The 21,097-nt window shown below is 42.8% G+C and overlaps 1 protein-coding gene across 1 annotated transcript; it reads left to right on the top strand.

Moving 5' to 3' along the window:
* Positions 1–259: 259 nt before the first annotated feature.
* On the top strand, positions 260–940 carry DNAJB8 (DnaJ heat shock protein family (Hsp40) member B8). Its single transcript, XM_056864679.1, has one exon. The coding sequence runs from the start codon at positions 260–262 to the stop codon at positions 938–940; it is 681 nt and encodes a 226-aa protein (XP_056720657.1).
* Positions 941–21,097: the final 20,157 nt, after the last annotated feature.

Below are 21,097 nucleotides of genomic sequence, written 5' to 3'. Positions count from 1 at the left end.
TGAGCTAAAAGTCAACTGCATGCTGATTGGATGAGATGCTTCTGACTTCACAATGCTACTCAGCAGCAAGAGCCTTGAAATCAAACAGCATGAGCCGGCAGCCTTTCTCTTTCCCTTTGGCACCAAAACCATTGGGCTGTGAGGAAAGAAGTGCCACACCTAAACAACAGGATCCACTGGATCCAAACTACACAGGACCTTGTGTCCCCTAGGAAAACCAACCAAATAATCTCCAGATCCATCAACTTCTTTATTTGGGATGGTTAATTATTACGAAGTCCTAGGACTGCATCAAAATGCCTCGCAAGAAGACATTAAAAAGGCCTACCGTAAGCTGGCATTAAAGTGGCACCCGGACAAGAACCCTTATAATAAAGAAGAAGCAGAGAAGAAATTCAAAGCAGTTGCTGAGGCCTATGAAGTCTTGTCAGACCCTCAGAAACGCTCTCTCTATGACAGGCCAGTAAGAGAACCACGGCACAGAGGGAGAGGTGCATCTGGAGGTCACTCTCACAGCCCGTTCGATTTTGACTTTGTGTTCCGTAGTCCTGAGGAGATCTTCAGGGAGTTCTTTGGAGGAATGGACATCTTTGCACATGATTTCTGGGACAACCAATTTGATGATGACAACGATGGAGGGGAAAACAGAAGTGAATTGCGTGGCCCCCTTGGACTCTTTTCAGGATTTGGTGCCTTTTCTAACTTTGGATTCAATTCATTTGGACCTGGTGTGCACACTATGGTTTCTTGCAGGTCATTTGGAGATGACAGCAGCGGAACACACAACTTCAGGTCTGTCTCAACTTCCACTGAAGTGGTTAATGGACGACGAATCACAACACGGAAAATTGTTGAGAATGGACAAGAGAGAATTGAAGTTGAAGAAGACGGCCAACTGAAGTCCATAAGAGTCAATGGAAGAGAACAGTTGAAATGCTGAAGTCTCACCTCATCTCTGTTCCAGAGCAACAAGCAACTGCTTGAGCAAACTTTAATGGACTCTTGTTCCATAAAATGGAATGCAACTAATAAACTGCTTCATTGCGTTCAAGACATATTTTGGTAAAGACGTCTGAATTACTTGGAATCTTTTTGTACAAATGTGTCAATATAGAGGCATGTGGTTATTTTGAATAGTCCCCTCCTTAAACTGTATTGAGAAAGCAATACCAGTATAAATGGGCAATGAATTTCCCTTAAGATTGTAATTCGAAGATCACTAATGCTACACATTAGCGGGAATTTAATGGCAATACTTTTGAGTGAAAGGTTTGGGGACTTCAGCCTAAAAGGTTGAGTCAACTGTGACATATATTGTCATAGTACAATTGAAGTCAATAGAACTGAGCTGGCAAATGTGGCCAGTTAGACATTCACAAATGTGATAACAAAAAGACTTTATTATGGACCCAGGGCTAGATTTCAGCTAAGAATGAGGTTTTTGGAAACTTAGATTAAAAAGTGGTGGCCCCAGTAAGACAACTGCCTCTGTTCTTGAGCTTTGACTTTTTGGAACCTTTATAGTGCCATCCTAAGCAGAGTTACATCCTTCAAAGCCCACTGCCCACAGTAGACTTAGAAGAGTGTAACTCTGTTTAGGATGGCACTGCTAATCTTTCAAACCCAGAACTTCCTGACTACCACAAAGATATTGGTGTGACACTGCTCAGAGAGTGACAAATTTTACAGCCCCACAGCACTATTCCATAGAGTCAGTTTAAAATGTCAATATTTTCAAATAATAACCTCAGTACAATATTGCCTAATTACATATATTTTGTTGTTTTAAATAAAGTAATGGGAAATAATTTGAAAGCAAAGATGGAAAATGTAGTTTGTGTCCAATGAGTAATTTATGGAAATTATCTAAAGAAAGGAGGATAGTTGGAAAAATAAGGAAGACCAAGTATTTGATGATGACACTGATCTAGATGGAGTGAATAGATCCAAAACGAAATGAAACCATAATTAGCTGGCTATTTCCCTTATCCTAAGAATAATCTTATCTTTAGCTGATTTTGTTTTATAACATCCTTGTGCTTAGATTGTGCTTGATGACTTGTTGAGGTTCCCAATAAACTTTATAACTGAGCGGGAATAGGAATCTGGGCTTTTGAACACATGAAGCTGCCTTATTTGAAATCAAACCATTGGTCCATCGAGGTCAGTATTGTCTACTCAGACTAGTAGCGGCTCTCCAGGGTCTCAGGTTGAGGTGTATCAAACTTGGGGCCCTCTGCATACCAAGCAGATGCTTTGCACATCTGACCCACAGCCCCTGCCCAGTAGACCTAACATGTAAATCCCAATGCAACATATTGACTACATGTTATTTATTTGTTTGTTTGTTTAAAATATATCACACCTTTCTCCCATAGGAAAGTGGCTCCCAAAGTTGGTAACAGTGCAAATGAAATAATACAATAAAATGTTAAAAGCATTATCAAACACACAAAGAAGAGAGAGTAAGATGATAACATTCATCACCTCCCTTCACAAATGTTGGGGTAGTCTTCTCTTCAGGCTGGCACAGAACTCAGCTTACCAGTAGCGAGCAGTGATGGCTTGGTCCAGATGCCTACATCAGTAGTTCACCCCTTGCCAGTGGTCTGGTGGTCAGGGAAGCCAAATATCTCAGCAGCAGTACCTGAGTGGAAAAGATGCAACAGTTCCTGCTGGCACTGTACACTGGTTCCTGCGAAAACAGCTCAACTTGGGTCACAGGCTCATAGCCAAAGGTTCACATGCATCTCTAGTAAGGATGCAAGGTCCCTCTTCACCACCGGCGGCAGGTTTTTGGGGCAGAGCCTGAGGGGGGTATGGTTTGGGGAGGGGAGGGACTTCAATGCCATAGAGTCCAATTGGCAAAGCGGCCATTTTCTCCAGGTGAACTGATCTCTATCGGCTGGAGATCAGTTGTAATAGCAGGAGATCTCCAGCTGGTACCTGGAGGTTGGCAACCCTAATCTCTAGCAAGTTTGAGGGTTTTCAAGATGCTCAGTTGATCTTTCCCAGCTGGCCCAGGTACTTAAATTTTTCCCCATGTCTCCAAATCCTTCTTCTGTATAAGAACATAATGCCTCGTGTTAAGGGGGGGATCACATTATGAACATTATACAATTCTATTAAACTTAAAATGGAGAGGTGTTTGTAGGCTTTATGCACAAGTTTGTTAGGCAGAAATTAATCAACTACAACAGGGGTCCTGAATATGGTGCCCATGGGGACTATGGGGCTCGCCAATAGCTTTCCTGGAGCCCACCAAGTGTTTCTAGAAAGTAAAAAAAAGGTAACGGTCCCCTGTGCAAGCGCCGGGTCATTCCTGACCCATGGGGTGATGTCACATCCCGACTTTTTCTAGGCTGACTTTGTTTATGGGGTAGTTAGCAGTGCCTTCCCCTGTCATCTTCCCTTTACCCCCAGCAAGCTGGGTCCTCATTTTACCGACCTTGGAAGGATGGAAGGCTGAGTCAACCTTGAGCCAGCTACCTGAAACCAACTTTTGTTGGGATCGAACTCAGGTCATGAGCAGAGCTTGGACTGCAGTACTGCAGCTTACCACTCTGCGCCACCTAGAAAGTAGGTGAGGGCAAATGAGGCTTTTGCCAGCAGGGCTTCTGATTGACCATTGGAGATTTGGTTGGATTTGCAGATTTTTTAAAATGTTGCTTTAGCAGCAGCTGCCACCATAGCACAAGGCTCTTCACTGTGTGACTGAAGGGAAGCTGTATGTGTGCAAAAAAACCCCAAAAACCCACACATTTTAAAACAATATGTTCATTTTAAAAGGAATCCTGTTAAACACAGCTTCTGCTTGAAATGTGAAGAGTTGCTATTAGAATTAAGCATAACCTTGCTTCCTAACATTGTGTGGTTGGTTCCATCTCCTACATCAGCCATTTTGTGATTACGCCCAGCATTCTGTGCCAGAATTCCAAAGGTGCCCACAGGCTCAAAAGGGTTTATGCCTATTTACAAGTAAATCCCATTGAGTTTTTGTTTATTTACTTACTTTACCCCCTACCTTTCTCCATAATGGGGACTCAAAGTGGCTTGCCTTGAGGGAAGTGAGGCTGAGCTGTTGAAAAAAAAAATCAGTATAGTTCAGATTCGGCCGAATTCGGCCCGTCTGGGTTTGGGATATGCCGAAGTCCGAACTCCCCCACTTCGGGTCCGTGCAATTCGGCCGAATTCAAAGTTCGGGGAAAAAATTCGGCCGAATAAAGCCATTAAAAACACAACTGCGCCTTTCTGCGGCTCCAGGGGGGCATTTTTGGGGGTAGAGGTCCCAAACTTTCAGCGGAGCTTCAAAGGACCCTTCTTGCAAGACCCCCCAAGTTTTGTAAAGATTGGGTCAGGGGGGGCTGAGATATGGGCCCCGAAAGGGGTCCCCCACCCTTAGTGTGCATCTCTGAGCAGAGCTTGCCGCCCAAGCACAAAGCTCCCAGCCCCGACAAACAGGTGATGAGAGCAAAGGCGGGGCAGGTGCTAAGAAGTTTGCAAAGCAACACAACTGCAAAGCAACACTGCAAAGCAACACAACTGCAAAGCAACACCTTTGCAAACATGCAAAGGGCGGGGCAGGTGCTAAGAAGTTTGCAAAGCAACACAACTGCAAAGCAACACTGCAAAGCAACACCTTTGCAAACATGCAAAGCAACACCTGACACCTGGGAGTTTGCAAACCATGGAAAGGGACAGAGGCAGCTAGCTATGCATAATGAGCAGGAGGGAGTGGAATTTCCCCTTTTGCATCGGACTCGGGACCAGGCAAATGCATTCTTTAAGTCACCATTTGAAAACCAGTTTTGAGCAAGCATCAAAATAGACCTAACCGTCGTATGAATGAGGGAAAACCTGAGGACAGCCCCCCCCTCAAACCAGGGAGAGAGAGACTCGAGGGGGCACACACACCCCAGGCAGAACGGGCGAAAGCCCCCTTTGGCTTCCCCCCACCCACCCACAGAAACTGCTCCCCCCCACACACACACAGGAGAAAAATTATAGATTAAAGCCCCCAAAGGGGTCTTACTGTGGCTGTCTTCTGTTCCATCAGGAAGGGCTGGGAGGACTGGGTAATCCAATATGATTCTATTTAAGCACGGGAGGTTTGCCTTGGAGATTTGGAGATGGATTTGCTGCTCTGGAGATGCATACAAAATCAGGTGATCCATTCATCCCAATAGGGAAAAGGGGAAAGCCCATATCTCGGGACCCCCTGACCCAATGTTTACAAAACTTGGAGGGTCTCTTAAGAAGGCTTGTCTGAAGCTATGCTGAATGTTTGGGGGCTGCACCCCCAAAAATGCACTCCCTGCAGCCACGGAAAGAGAAATGAGGGGAGCCCATATTTCTGCCCCCACTGAACCCATCTTTACAAAACTTGGGGGTCTCTTAAGAAGGCTTGTCTGAAGCTATGCTGAAAGTTTGGGGGCTGCACCCCCAAAAAAGCGCCTCCTGCAGCCATGGAAATGGAAAGGGGGGAAAGGGGAGGAGCCCATATCTCGGGACCCCCTGACCCAATGTTTACAAAACTTGGGGGGTCTCTTAAGAAGGCTCGTCTGAAGCGCCGCTGAAAGTTTGGGGTCTCTACCCCCAACAATGTGCCTCCTGCAGCCACGGAAAGGAGCGAATGTGCACAAGCACCCCCCCATGAGGATTTCTCTCACTCTCTCTCTCTCTCTCTCTCTCTCTCCGGCCTGGCCACACAGCAGCTGATTCCTCCAGTACTCAATCCTGACTGATTGGCCAGAAGAAGACCCAGCTTGGCCACCGATTGGCCGGGGGAGGAGAATGCTGCTTACTGACGGTTATGCTGCTTACTGACGGCCCCGAATTTGCCGGATTTATTTGTGAACTCCCGAACTCACTGAATTCGGCTCCCCCGGTTTCCCGCCATTTTTTAGTTCGGTTCGTCCCGAACTAAAAACCGCCGAATCAGGGGATTCGGCAATTGGACTCTATGGCATTGAAGTCACTCCCCTCCCCAAACCCCACTCTCCTCAGGCTCCACCCCAAAAATCTCCCAATGGTGATGAAGAGGGACCTGGCAACCCTACCAAATAGGATTCTGAGTAGACCTGTGTAGGCTTGCACTACTAACCTATCATTAATTAGGGTAGTAACCTTATCTGAATGATATTTCAAAGATGTGGAAAAAAGGAGTGAACAAAAAAAAGGAGGGGGTACTTGTGTTGGCGCATTTTTACAGGGGCAGTAAAATAATTCCTACGGATGAAGTTCGCAATGTGATATGCAAGATATGAAGCCACAACAAACTCTTCCTCAGGCTGGATAATCAAAAGGGAATGTTTTTAAAAGTGTGGAAAGGTTGACTCTGAGGATTTTTCTCACTTGAATTTTGTTACAATTACAAATCTTTTTTTTTTAAATACCAGCTATAAAAAAGAAGTTTGTGATTAATCCCCATTCATAATAAGCTGAATAGCTGGGTTTATTAGGCTTCTTTACAATCCATGTACTAGGAACCATGGAAAATTTCATAATGGTGACTCTTCCTACCTCTACTATTACTTTTAAAGATTTTTTTAGAATCCCAAAGGATTTAAAATACATACATCAAAAGGACAAGACTTTTGGGGATGGGGAAAATAAGGAATGGACTATACACAGTAAAGACAGGTTAGGGGGTAATCAGGAGGTGATGAAGGAGAAGGGGCTGTGAGGCTGGACCATTTAGGGGAGGCTTTGCTAAAGAAGAGCCTTGAGAGACTGAAAGAAGCTTAAAGTCAGTGGAGTGATTCAAAGTCTTTAAAAGTAATGTGATCGTAATTGGAGAGAGCCTGTTAGCAAATATCAAATATATTAGCAAATAGGCTGTACATTGACTAGAGAAGGGAAAATAGCAGGAGGGTAGGTCGCTCTGGAGGAAGTTAACAATAGTCTGGACAAAAGAAGTGATCCCATAGAATTCTACCAATAACTGTTCATGATATCACAATGAGGTAAAGCTATGTCAGATGTACACAATGTGAGGCCAAACTTACTCCCTCGTGAACCTGAAAAAGAAAACACATCAAGACTGATTGAGGTTTCACCAATCCAGATCAAGTTTGAGTTTATTTCCTTGGCCCTTTCCTATAGTGCATATAAGTAGAAAGGCATGCTGATCACCATCTGGCCATTGAATCCTACTCCAATATGAAGACTAACATTGGAGACTGACAAGATCCAGAATTAGCCTTAAGATGCAAACCTTCTCAAAATACAAATTGGACTGCATAAATACTAGGGCCAAAAACACATGGTCCCCTAACCCACTTTATTCCCCATTTCAGCCAGGATCAAATTTACCCTGGCTGGGGGAAAACTATATGCATTACCTTGAACAAGCAGGGACAAAACTGTGTACAAATCAATTCATGTAAACAGAAAATGCGGGAGACTTGGAGTTCCTGTTTAGCTTGCAACACCCCCGACCCCGGAGATTGGTCATTTCCCAGGGCAGGGAAGGCCCTCATTGGTCAATTTGAAATGACCAATCACCGGGGGCATGGGGGCCGGGCCAAACTAAACAGGAACTCCACGTCTCTCGCATTTTCTGTTTACAGGGATCAATTTGCACACAGTTTCACCCCTGCTCGTTCAAGGTAATGTGTAGTTTCTTCCCCCCAGCCCGGGTAAATTTGATCCTGGCTAAAACGGGGAATAAAGTGGGTTAAGGGACCATCCGCTTTTTGGCCTAGGAATGCTCGATCTAAGTAGTCCCTAGTGTTGCTAATGCTTGCTGATCAGTTTGAACCAGCAACATCTTTGTGTATGCACAATTTTGCAAGAACCCTATACAAACCTGTTCAACAGGTATTTGTGGCTGTTCAGCATGAACCAAACAGGCTAGGTGATCAGCTAATGTCTGATCAATACCTTTGAACACAGTAAGCTCACCTGTCAAACATGTTCATGATGAAATTTCAGCATCCCTACTAAATGCTGAAAATCAGACCGATAGGGTCTCCCCAGGAAATCTGGTAGTTGCTACTGATCTTGAAAATGTTTGCTTAGGCTGTTTTCTCGTGGTCTCCTCACCAACTACTTCAGGACTTTGCTTTGATTATGCTTGCATTTTCCGACTGTCAGAGGTCGCCTCGCTCTCCCCATGCGTTTTGCCTGGGTTTTCTGGATTCGTATTTAGCCAGCAACCAGAAAACGCGGGCAAAACATGCAGAAATACATGGGGAGAACAAGGCAACCTCTGATGGCTGGAAAATACCAGCATAAGCAAAGCAAAGCCCTGAAGTAGTCGGTGGGGTGACCGTGAGGAAACAATCATGCATAAATGGCCTTAGTGGGTAGCACTAGTGAAAAAGGCAAACAGTTTTGGAATTACTAGAAAAAAGTCATTGAAAATAAAATGACCAGTGTCATAATACCTTTATATAAATTAATGATGCAGCTACAATGAAATACTTTGTATAATTTTGGTTGCCCCATCTCAAAAAAGGATATGATAGAGGTGAAAAACAATATAAGTGATCAAGGGATTATGTTTGGGCCTTTTCAGTTAAAACAAAAAGATGGTTTAAAGGGGAGGAACTTGAGGGAGTTTATAAAATTCTGAATAGTGCAGAGAGAATGGGGAAAGAAAAATTAATCTTGTCTCCTAATGTAAAATTCTGGGTGACCCAATTATTATAAATAATAATGAAACCAGGGAAAGTTAGAAGAAACACCATTATAGACTCTAAAGCACACTACCCAAAGCAAAACTGCACACATACCTGCCTTGCAGGTGTTCAGAATTTAAAGTCCACAAAGCACTAGGCAAAACATGAATGTTTTCAGAGCTTTTATCAATTAAAAGTGTTGGTTGTTCCAACACTGGCACATTTCACCTGAAAAAAGATTTCAGCTCAGTAAGATGGTATCTTCCATTCGATCGTTTTTGTCCAATAAAGAAGAATAGGTATTTCTAGTTAGTTATCTTTTATCTGGGAGGAAGACACTAAGAATCCACACCAAAATATTATGTGTGCCAAAGGCAGATCCTTGTACTAACATGCCACTCAAAAGATAATGCCTCTGTTTAGGTACATCCAGATGACGCTGCTGAGAGCGAGAGAGAGAGAGAGAGAGAGAGAGCAGCTATACAAACCCAGGGAACATATAAACCTTTCTACCCATCACCAGTATCTGGACCATGTAGAGAAATACAATATATTGACTGGAGTTCCTTTCATTATTGCCATTGATATTTTTGTGCCTGAGCTTTCAGGAGCTCTGGCAGTCAAGGAGCGGGAGTTCCTTAACTGGGATACAGTTCATATCTTATGGTTCTCCATGTGACCCCAGTAGATAGTCAGGAGGAGAAAAGAAGCAGCTGTTCTATGTGCAAACCGACTGTACCCTTAGTAAAAGGACTGTGGCTCTGAATCAAAACATGGGTTCTTTGTAGCATACAAAACCAATTCAGCTCAACTGCACTTAGCCTATGAGTATCAGCAGTTTGCCCACAGAGCCTAAGACATTATTGTATTAACAGCCCAGAACTACTTTAATGAGCACTTGGGCAGCAAAAACAACAACAAAAATACATTAAAGCATTTGGAATTACTTCATAAAATACTAAATCACAATATTAACCAACTGACCTTTGCTCTGCACAGACCTGCTAATTTTAGCAATTACAGCCAACAACTTGAACATATCAAGTGGGCAACTGTTTAACAATAATGACATCTGCTTGGAAAATCCAATTATGTCTAAACATCTTTAAATCCCCACTAGGGGATACCTGCTTTCTTTTTGCTACTGTTAGTTCCTGCCTAATAGGATTTTAAACTCACAGCCTGCTGCACATTGCAGTAGCAGTGCCCCCCCCCCTCTCCCTGGAGTGCCAACGGCATGGCTGCTATCACATTAAGCAACAAGCACGAGTCTCTCCTTGGACAGTGATGGAAGCAGTATGATTTTTTTTCTGATGGCCTAATCTGATGGATGGGCGCATTAGCTGGATCGCTTCACTTCCATGTTTCCCCTGTTGAGCTCCCTCACCCCCTTAACTGCTCTTGTTTTGTACATTAAAAACCAGTGGTCAGTTTGGGGGGGATTCCCTCAGGGTTTCCTCATCGGAAGGGCAGGTGATGGATATAGCTCCCGACCCATTATGAAGGTGATCTTCTGCATGCATGTCTTTCATTCTGCAATTATGTGCGTTGACACTTGGCTTGAAGCAAAGTTTTCGACTTGAATAAATGATAAAGGAGAACCGATGGGCACAACAAATCAGGGCTAGGTAAACCATCATTCTAATTATGCGACAGTGCAGAACCTTGGGCAAACTGGATTCCATATATAATTTATTGATTGGATTGCATGTCTGTGTGAAGGCTGGGCCAATCGTACATGTTTTCTGTAACTGAATCTTTTAAATTTTCCATGCTGTTCAATTAAGACTGACACATTCTTTTCTGGCATGGCTCCTATGCCTTTAGCTGCTGCATGACAGGTAAAAGTATAACAGGTGAATTTTTTTTGCCCATCTCTACATCTCCAGAACAGGAACATTCTGAATTTTTCATGTTATCCAGAAACCTCCCGCCCACAACTTGTGGCAACCCCATGCAAGGCATGACCTATTTCCTTTATTCCACATTTTCTTAGTCATGGGGAAATTTTAAAAAGGAGTTTGCAAATTTTGACAAATAGAAAGATCATTCAATCCGTATAATTGGCTAATGTAACATTTATTCTATTTCTGTTTGTAACAAATGTTTATCCCACCTTTCTGTTTCAATAAAACACCCAGGGTGTCTTATAGTCATATAAGTAAATCAGATCACAATAAGATATCAAATATGTAAATTCATAATTTCCATATGCAAATAATAAGAGATGGCACAGCCACAACACTAAACTCTAAAACAATAAACAGTGCAAGTGTCAGTGTCAGCGTCAAGTAAAGTTCACCCTATACCAAAGGCATAAAGGATGTAGACAAGCTGGAACGTGTCCAGAGGAGGGCAACGAAGATGGTGAGGGGTCTGGAGACCAAGTCCTATGAGGAAAGGTTGAAGGAGCTCGATATGTTTAGCCTGGAGAGGGGATGACTGAGAGGTGATATGATAACCATCTTCAAGTATTTGAAGGGCTGTCATATAGAGGAAGTTGTGGAGTAGGGTTGTGCAAAAAAAAATTCGGTACATATCGGGTTCGGGTTTATTGGGCCCGATTATTTGGGTAAACACAAAATAAGCCAAATACCCATGCCAGTAAATATGGGTATTCAGCTTATTTTCAGGTTTCCTGAATAATTTGGGCTCATAATAGTAAATGGGGAATTTTTTTAAGCACCTGGGGAGCATTTTTGGAGGTAGAGTCCCCAAATTTGCAGCATGGCTGCAAGGGACTCTCCTTAGACGGTCATCTGATTTCAAGAGATGGTCACAGTGCAAGGAAAGGAAGCCTTTTCTCGGGGTGACCTTCAGTTTCAGAGCAGGTTTTCGGGGGGGGGGGGGTTGATATTGGAGCCAGCCAAAGTCATGACCAAGGCAGCTCTTGTGAAGGAGATTGCTCATCGTTCTGACTTCTTCATAACGAAGCCTGTTCAGCTACTGTTGAAGCTGGTGCTTTTTAGTTGGAGGGTATATCCATTTGGACGGGACTGGGTGAACCCCATCTTTTAAATGACCCTTCTGCCTCCAGACTATCCTGATTCAGATCACTCCACTGAATGGTGATGGATAGTTTGGTCAGACCAAGTTGGCTCTGATTACCTGACCCCTACCTCAAAAGGGGCCCAACTATGAGACCCTAACAAAACAAGTCAAAGATAGAAAAATGGGAGAAAGCACAGAGCTGTGCATCTGAGCAAAGGCAAATAGCCAAAACCCAAAAAATGGGAGAAAGCGGAGCTGCGCATCTGAGCAAAGGTGAATAGCCGAAACCCGAAAAAGCCAAATATCTATTCGGCTTTTTCAGGAATCGACTATTCGGCAGATTCTCAGGTTTTGGTATTTGGTCGACCTGAAACCTGAATATTGCTGAAATGGCTAATTTTGGGTTTATTTTCAGTTCGAGTATATGCACAACCCTAGCACTGGTAGACTACAGCAGTAAAGCTCAAAGCACTCACTGTACTGGCACAGAGTCAAACCTAAGCACCTGCTCCCACTCCCATACAGTACCACTGCCTGTAAAACATCCCCAGAGATTGGGGAAGGGGTTGGAGGTGACTACATTCATAATGTGGAATAAGGTGGCACTATATTGTACTTTGTACTAGCTTCTGATAAATAAGAAAGGCTGCCACCACTGGTTCAGTCACTCCCTAATAGTGCTTAGCTATGCTTTCCTTCTAACTCCTAGCCCAGCAGTGCCCAAATGGTGGGTTAGTAGTAGGGATGTGTAGTCAGATACTCCCAATCTGATAAAGTGCCTGATATTTCAGGTTAGATGTTATATTACGTATACTACATGTATACCGCATCTACATTGAGAGAGACATATGGATTGGACTATGGTGCTGAGGAAGGGGCATTTTATTTCTCTCTCCTACCCATGCCATTTCTTTATTGAAAATGCCTCTCTTGCTCAGTCTGCTGTAAACCAAAATAGAGAAAAAAAGACTGGAATTCATATTTTGTCTTTTTTTCCTCAATGAGGGCTTCAAGTAGGCCAGGAAGGTATTTGTGATCAGGGGAGCAACTTGAGAGGAAGAATTAAATCCAGCTGCTACACAACCCTTATCCATATTCCGATGCACACACTTTTCACTCTAATAACACATGTAGTTTAATTTGGCCCTTCATCACATGGTAGAAGGAAATGGGACCCCCTTCTCTATAATTAGATTGTTTGCAGGGCTTGTTTGTTGTTTCTCCTGCCTAATTGTCTCAGCTCATTTAAAGAGATACACAGTTCAGTCAGCATAGGTGCTGACTGCTTAGGAAAGTCAGGTTTGGTAAATTTATCATTGTTGCTATATACACTGTGTAGAAATGGTTTGCCCTGATCAGGCCTAGAAACATACAGAGGACATTAGAAATAACAGCATCCCTTTTTACTACATAAGAGTACCTGTTGGAATGAATATTCACAGAATCATAAATCATAGAGTTGGAAGGGGTCATACAGGCCATCTAGTCCAACCCCCTGCTCAATGCAAGATCAGCCTAAAACATCCCTGACAAGTGTTCATCCAGCCACTGCTTGAAGACTACCAGTTCATTATATTATATATATTATATTATATTCATTATATATGGAAGACTGGATTTTATATTAACCCATTCCATGACTACTCATAGTATATTTTGTGATTTCCCACCTCTGCAGTTGGTCAGGTCTATTCTATTCTATGTAATTAATAGATAAATGGTGTTTAGCAATTTCTCAGGTACCACTAAAGAAGGCTTTAGAGGCCAAAACATGTATGGTTTATTGATTACAGAGTTTGTTCTGGCTATTTGAAAGGGACTTACCAGATATCCTTCTGTTGGTCATTATCCTGTTTAACAATTTTCCAGCTTAAGGGAAAGATGCTATATTGAGGTGCCATGTATCTATAGCTATTGTTTTAATTATTTGATTTTATTGCTCTCTATTCCATTCAAATGTATTTTTTTATTTTCTATATTTATCAGAGTATTTGTTCATCTTGCTTTGGTATTTCCCAACCTCTTGGTTACCTAACAAAATATTCCATAGGCACATTATATAAGAAACAGGGGCAAAGCGCGGAGATCTGCATTTATTGTTCGCTCCTAGATTCTGCCATTGGAGGTTTTAGGGACACCTTTGACAATGTGGATGCACTTCCTTATAATCTTGGCTAAGAGCCAGCGGTGGACCATTGCTACTTGAATCCAGCTATATTACAGACCTTACAACTTCCCACGACAATGAATAACATGGATCATGAATGAACATTGTATAGAAAAGAGTTTCCTGTTGTTTAAATTCTATTGCCTGTTAATCTTATTATGTTTTCCTTATCTTTTGCAATTTGAGGGAAAAGGTAAACAAATTTGGCATGAATTCTCTTTACATGATCCCTCCCCTCCATGTTTTTCTTAACTGTGTTAAAGGTAAAAAAAAATCCTATTATTTCTTCTCCTTATCTCTTTGTATGGAAACTTTCCAAAGCCTTAGTAATGCTTGTGACCCTTCTCTGTACCTTTTCTAAATCTATTTTTACATCTGAAAAAGGACAGAGAGCACAAACAACACATGGCATTTAAAATGCATGTCTACATCCAACAGAGTTAGTCATTAATTTCAATGAGGTTAAGAAGATCACAGAATGTTTGGCTATGGGGAGAGGTGCTGATTTGCTGGTCACTGATGATGTCATAGCTGCCAACTGCCTGACTCACCCACAGCCACATTCTACCCAACCATTGAATAGCAATGTATGATCCTTAGGAACAAGTGGCATACTCCAGCTGTGAAGTTTGTGTTTTGAAGAAGGACCATGCAGTCGAAGTGCAACCTTGAGGGAAGATACCAGGATTCTGTAAAACAAATGAATGACAACTGCAAAACAATTACTAATCGAACATATGGGAAAACACAGAGATTCTAGCCACCAATTTTTATAGATCATGTAGGATCTAGTCTATCACAGTAGCATTAACCTACTAAAATAAACTATTGTTTAATATATGATGACTTGCAACCAAATTGGAAGCTGTGGCTCAACCGCAGAGCATCTGCTTGATATCTAGAAAGTCCCACATTCAGTCTCCAGCATCTCCAGTTAAAAAGATCAGGAAGTAGGTGATGTGAAAGACCTCTTCCTAAGGCCCCAAAGAGCCAATACCGTAGTATTGATCATCCAGGATCTCCAGGATGATCAGGGGCCTGGAGACCAAGCCCTACGAGGAAAGGCTGAGGGACTTGGGAATGTTTAGTCTGGAAAAAAGGTTGAGGGGGACATGATTGCTCTCTTTAAGTATTTGAAGGGCTCCCACTTAGAAGAGGGCAGGGAGGTGTTCCTGTAGGCAGCAGAGGATAGGACTCGCAATAATGAGTATAAATTACAGGTGGAATGGTACCGGCTGGACATTGGGAGAAAAAGTTTTACAGTGAGAGTAGTTCAACAGTGGAATTGGCTGCCTAGGGAGGTGGGGAGCTCCCCCGCTCTGGCAGTCTTCAAGCAGCTATTGGATGAACACTTGTCAGGGTGCTCTAGCCCAGGGCTGTCAAACATAGGGCCCGTGGGCCAGATCTAGCCCCTTGAGAGCTCTTATCAAGCCCACAAGCCAGCCGAGGCAGCCACCCCCCTCCAGTCCTGATGTGGGGGCTGGTGAGCCTGCTGTGGGCTTACCAGCCAAGGCAACCACCTCCCCCAGTCCTGATCTGGGCTGGTGAGTCCACTGTGAGTTTGCCAGCAAAGGCAGCCTACCCCACAGTCCCGATCTGGGCTGGCAAGGAATGGTCCAGCTCGGCCAAGTGACATTTATGTCATATCTGTCTCTCGTAACAAATGAATTCAACATCCCAGCTCTAGGCTGATCCTGCATTGAGCAGGGGGGTTGAACTAGATGGCCTGTATGGCCCCCTCAACTCTATGATTTTGTGACTCTATTGGCAATACAATAGACAACACTGACCTTGACAATACTGACCTTGATGGACCAATAGTCGGATTCAGTATAAGGCAGCTTCAAGTGTTCAAAGTAAGAACATAAGTAGAGCTTACTGATTAGACCAGTAGTCCATCTTGCATACTGTTTCACACAACAGACAACCAGTTACCTGGAGGAGATTAGGGTGGAAGGTAACTTAATGACTGGAGTGCCTTCCTTGATTGAGTCACTGACCTTGGGCTGGGCAGATACCTTCAGAGTGTGTGTGTGTGGACATTGGGTAATGTCCTTAGCACTGAAAAGTCTTTTGTTCTTGAGACAGATATGCCATTGAGCTGGGGGAGATTGCACTTAATGAGTTTTAATTCTAGCAACACCCTTCCTTGTATCTGGGGCTCTCCAGTGTCATGGCTGAACCAAGGTCCCTTTCTGAGACTCTCCACATTTCAGATCCCCTGGCACTTCGGCTCTCCAAGGGGGTACCTATTAAAACAACTAAATCCAAAATAAGGGGTCTTAGCTGAAGGAGGGGGTGGGGTCCTCATACTGTGCCTCACTCCTCTCAGACGCTGTGAATTTTTAAAAATAATAATAAAGCATATACCTCCTATTGGAGAGATGAACAAAAGACTTAATAAAACTGACTGAGCATGTGCAAGTGTAGCAACATAAAATATGGAGCCTGCTTTAGAAGGCTAGCAGAGACAAGAGCCACAGCAGACAACAGCCACAACTTGTACAATTACACAAAAGTATTAAAAAAAATTACACGGAGGGACACCCCAAAATTTCATATTTTAAACCAGCAAAATCATCAAGAAAGGAGAAGAAAGGACCAGTTAAAAAAACTTCAAGGATGTCCCTGTAACACTGGGGTGGGTCCCACTATCCTACCACTCCTCTGAGCAATGTGTGAAGCATTCCTGCAGCATAAAGAGCATTTTTCAAACTTAAGCGGCTCGTCTGTTGCAGGAAGAGGCACTGAAGTTGGAGGAAGTCTCCTTAAGCTGCAGGAGGGCTTAAAATGTTGTCCAATGGAGTGGTCAGATAGGCATAGGATTCACCCCACTATAATACACCACACTTCCATTAATTCTCAAATACTGTCAGTGCAGACAGCACAGATCAGATCATTAATCACTACTGATAAATCAGTAGTACAAATAAGGGATTCTAATGAGCTCTGATGCTAAACTTCAGAGCCAACATAAAATGGAGGAGAAAGGACAGCATTGTTCAGGAAAACTCTAAATTCTCACAAGTGTAGCCAATGAAAACCACTTTGAGCTCCACCCAACATTTCTATAGCAGAGTGGGAAGCTCTTTAGCAGAGCTCCTTTCACACAATTCTGGTAGTATCAGAAGCCTCACGTCATGAGAGGAAAGCCACAAATCTGAGTGTATCTAAAAAAAAAAAAAAAAACTCTCAGGAACTGGGACAACACATTGGAAGGACATACCTCATAAGCACCCTGTATGCCCAAAATTTCTCAAGAACAGCAGTGGCCAAATAGTTAAAATGACATAGAAACTTTGTAAATAAACGAAATGTGGATCCAACTTACATTCCTGAAGAAAGGTGGGATATAAACAAATGAATGGGCCTTTCTTATTTGCATTGGGCTAAGAGCAGCTCAGATTTACTCCAGTTTCAAAGTTATACCAAAGCATTACAGATCTCCCATTTCTACCCCCCTGCTCAGTGCTAAATATTCAGTTGCTCTCCAGCAACTATGATTTCTAGCTCTTGGCTGGGAAATTCCTGGAGATTTGGGAGCAGACCCTGGGAAGAGTGGAGTTTGGGGAGGGGAGGGAGCTCATCAGGGATGTGATGCCGTAGAGTCTACCCTGAAGCTGCCATTTTCTCCAGGGGAACAGATCTCTGTAGCCTGGAGATCATTTAAAATTCCAGGAGCTCTCCAATCCCCACTTGGAGGTTGGCAAACCTACCAGTAACTCAATAGCTGCCTCAGCTTGCTCAGGAAAGGAAACATACTTTTAACCTGTCCTGACTCTAGTTGAATTAGTTTTGTGCAGCTCTGCCTATTAATGAGAATGGGCCCCTGAGGAGGAGCTTCTTGCTCCCATATTAGCATTTTGAGCACATTTCCAACGAGCACATAGAGCTTCCAAAATCCATCTCCCGGTGTGTTCCTCAATTGTATTTAGATTGGCATAGAGACAGTCCCTGCAGTTAAACAGAAGCAGGATTAGACCCAAAAAAATCCACCCAGGTGACACAACTCTGAATGACATCAGCATCACAGAAGACAAAAATGGCAACAAAGGCATGGTAGAAGTGAGAAACCCGTGCACGGTGATCACATTTTTTAATCATATTTTTTATTTTATTATCCTGTCTCTTGTGGTTCCTCCTGCTCCCAGAATGAACAGGGGAGGTTTATTGCTGGGGTTAAAAAACACGAATTTGCATTACATCCTGGCTCCTGCTGTAATACTTCAGTCTTGTTTCTCTCTCGTCCCCTCTCCAGAACAACTGATCCTATCGCAGCCTGATTTAATTTCAAAGACGGATTGTGATTTGGCAGTCGGGGGGGAAAAAGAGCCAAGCTAATCAAAAGTCACCATCTGCTGCGTTGCCATGGGGATATTCCTCCCCAATAAATGTGCTCTTTGCCAAAATCACAGATAACAGCACTATAGAGGGTGGGAGGTAGGGGGAAAAATAAAAGAAAGAAGTTCCGGCACTAGGGGGGGAAATTGGGAAAGAGAGAGAAATGAGGCAGAAACCAGGAGGGAGAAGAAGAGACAGGCAGGCATCAATGGAAGATGGAAAACCATCCAATGAAGACACTATTATGAAGCAGAAAGCAATAAAAGAGATGCAGAGACACTGCTGAGGATGGACAGATGAGAGAAAAAGACAGACAGAAAGACAAACAAGGAACTAGATGGGAGGGAGGCCTGAAGATACCCCAGAGAAAGGAAGAGAATGGCCCTGCTGCACCCAATGTGAGAACAAACATGAGGGAAGGTGATAAATAATGACAGTGCTCAAATATTAAGTTCTAATTATAAAATGGTGCTTCTGTAACAAAAATGTGAAACATGCTCAGGTCGGTATGATCATCAAATCATCGTCAAAATCTTCGTATGATACAGTGATGGCTGAATGTTGTGTTAATATTCATGAACCACTGTAAGACTAGTAATTTTTTGTCACTGATTTACTGGCAGATACTGTGGTTGTTTCAGAATAAGACCACTGACTCAAAATGGATGCCTTTGGACATCTTGGGCTGAAGGCAACATTGCCAAATCAAAACACCAGTTCACACTGCCAATATGTGTGTGTGTGTGTGTGTACACATACACACACACATATATATATATGGCTCATTATGGTGTGCAAACAAGCAACAACATTTGCAATTTAAATGCTATCCAGAAATATGAAAAATTAACAATAGCAAGTGAAACCCTACAAGTACCAACATCTCAGCAAAGAGATAATCTACTTAATGAATTTGCATTTACTACCAACATTAATTTCTGTGTTCATTATGTTTGCATATGTTTTAATATATGGTTCTTTTTTTCTTTTCAGTTATCTTTGTAATTATAGAATCTTCAACATTAATTTGTTTTTGAAAAATATAAAGAATTTGGTGCTCAAAGAGGTCTTAACTAAATGACAAGACATAATTAGCCTTGATGGAAATCCCTGGGGAATCCCATAATGTTAAGAAGTGTCCTTTCCAAACCTAACAGCTCTTCTTTTGGAGAAGGAATGGGAGCACAGCAATATTCATCTAGATGTCCTCTAGAGAGAAATAGGTGGGGAAATATAAGAATATAAAACACTTAGTGTGGTTACTTATGGAATTACCTGGGTTTTGCTAAGCCATGGGAGGACCACAGGGTTGAACAATATATACCACAGAATGTGCGAAAAGCTCTAGGAAACAACTGAAGAAGCAATGATGCCAAGCAGGTTTATGTGGGAGACAGTCACTGAGGTAGAGCAAAGTCAGGAAGACAATCAGATGGACAGACAGGTCAGAAGATAGCCCTGGAAGGGTTCCCATTTAGCTTATGAGATGGCACAATATTTTTTTTTGCATGTCTTTTCCAAAAAGTGGGACTTGTTTGTCTTTCTAGGCAAATTATTTGTCCACTGAAGGCACTCTGAAAGTGTAAGGCAATTGTAAGATTCTTCTTTAGGATGGTCAGAGATCAACACATTTCCTCATTCAGTTCTTCTTACAACCTACAAGACAGAGCAATGTTACACTAATGTCTGCAGAGGCATATCCAAACGCAAGAAGCTGGCTTACTGTTCCATCTAGCTTGGAATCATGTACACTTATTGGCAGCCTGGCTATCCAAAGTCTCAGGCACAGAAAGATCTTTCCCATCCTCTGCTACCTAAAGACTCCAAGATGTCAGGGATCAAATCTTTGACATGGAAAGCAATGTGTTCTGCCACTGAGCCATGGCACTGAGCCATACCACTCCCATTTATCACTCTGGTCAAGGAGTGGTTCAGACAAGGCTCTTCTGTGCGTGTCTCCACCTTTGGAAGTGAGGTGGGTCATTCCCAGAGACCAGCCTCTTTCTACAGTGAACTCCCTCCCCACTAGGATTGCCAACCTCCAGGTAATTAGCAAAAATACACTGCTGTATAAAAGAAGAATACAGTCACAATATTATTTAAATACAAATTATCTATTACAAAGTTGTCAATTTACAAATATGCATCACCAATCAATACAATACATGCTATCATACTGCCCTTGTACAAAATTATGGTGAGACCACACTTGGAATACTGTGTACAGTTCTGGTCACACCTAAAAAAAGGATAGTGCAGAGCTTGAGAAGGAACAGAAAAGAGCAACCAAAATTATCAGGAGACTAGAGCAATGGCCCAATGAGGAGCAGTTAAAACACTTAGGGCTGTTTAGCTTGGAAAGAAGGCGGTTAAAGGGAGACTTGATAGAGGTGTATAAAATTATGCATGGTATGGAGAGAGTGGACAAGGAGAAACTTTTCTCCCTTTCTCATAATACCAAAAAGTGATGTCATCTGCTGAATCTGGAGGGTGAGAGATTGAAAACAGATAAAAAGAAACATTTCTTCACACATAGTTGAACTGTGGAGCTCCTTGCTTCAGGATGTGGTGATGGCTGCCAACTTGGAAGGCTTTGAGGGGAGTGGACATGTTCATGGAGGATAGGGCTATCCATGGCTACTAGTCAAAATGGATACTTGTCATGCTTCATACATATTCTCTCCAGTACCAGAGGAGCATGCCTATTATATTAGGTGCTGTGGAACACAGGCAGGATAATGCTGCTGCAGTCATCTTGTTTGTGGGCTTCCTAGAGGCACCAGGTTAACCACTGTGTTAACAGACTGCTGGACTTGATGGGCCTGGGTTTGATGAAGCAGGGCTTTTCTTATATTCTTATGTTAACCCATTTTGCAGATAAAATTGCTCAGAACCTCCATGACTTAGATTCCACATTTGGTGCAGCTCAATCTCAGGATACCATTGAAGTGCAGCTCCATTCTAGTTGTATGGA

Source organism: Euleptes europaea, chromosome 1 (assembly GCF_029931775.1).
Source record: "Euleptes europaea isolate rEulEur1 chromosome 1, rEulEur1.hap1, whole genome shotgun sequence".
Classification (NCBI taxonomy): domain Eukaryota; kingdom Metazoa; phylum Chordata; class Lepidosauria; order Squamata; family Sphaerodactylidae; genus Euleptes; species Euleptes europaea.
Note: the sequence above shows the minus strand (reverse complement) of the source record. Positions and strands in the feature narration are given on the sequence as shown.

Coding starts and splice junctions, on each gene's coding strand:
- DNAJB8 (XM_056864679.1), top strand. CDS start 260: ATGGTTAATTATTACGAAGTCCTAGGACTGCATCAAAATGCCTCGCAA.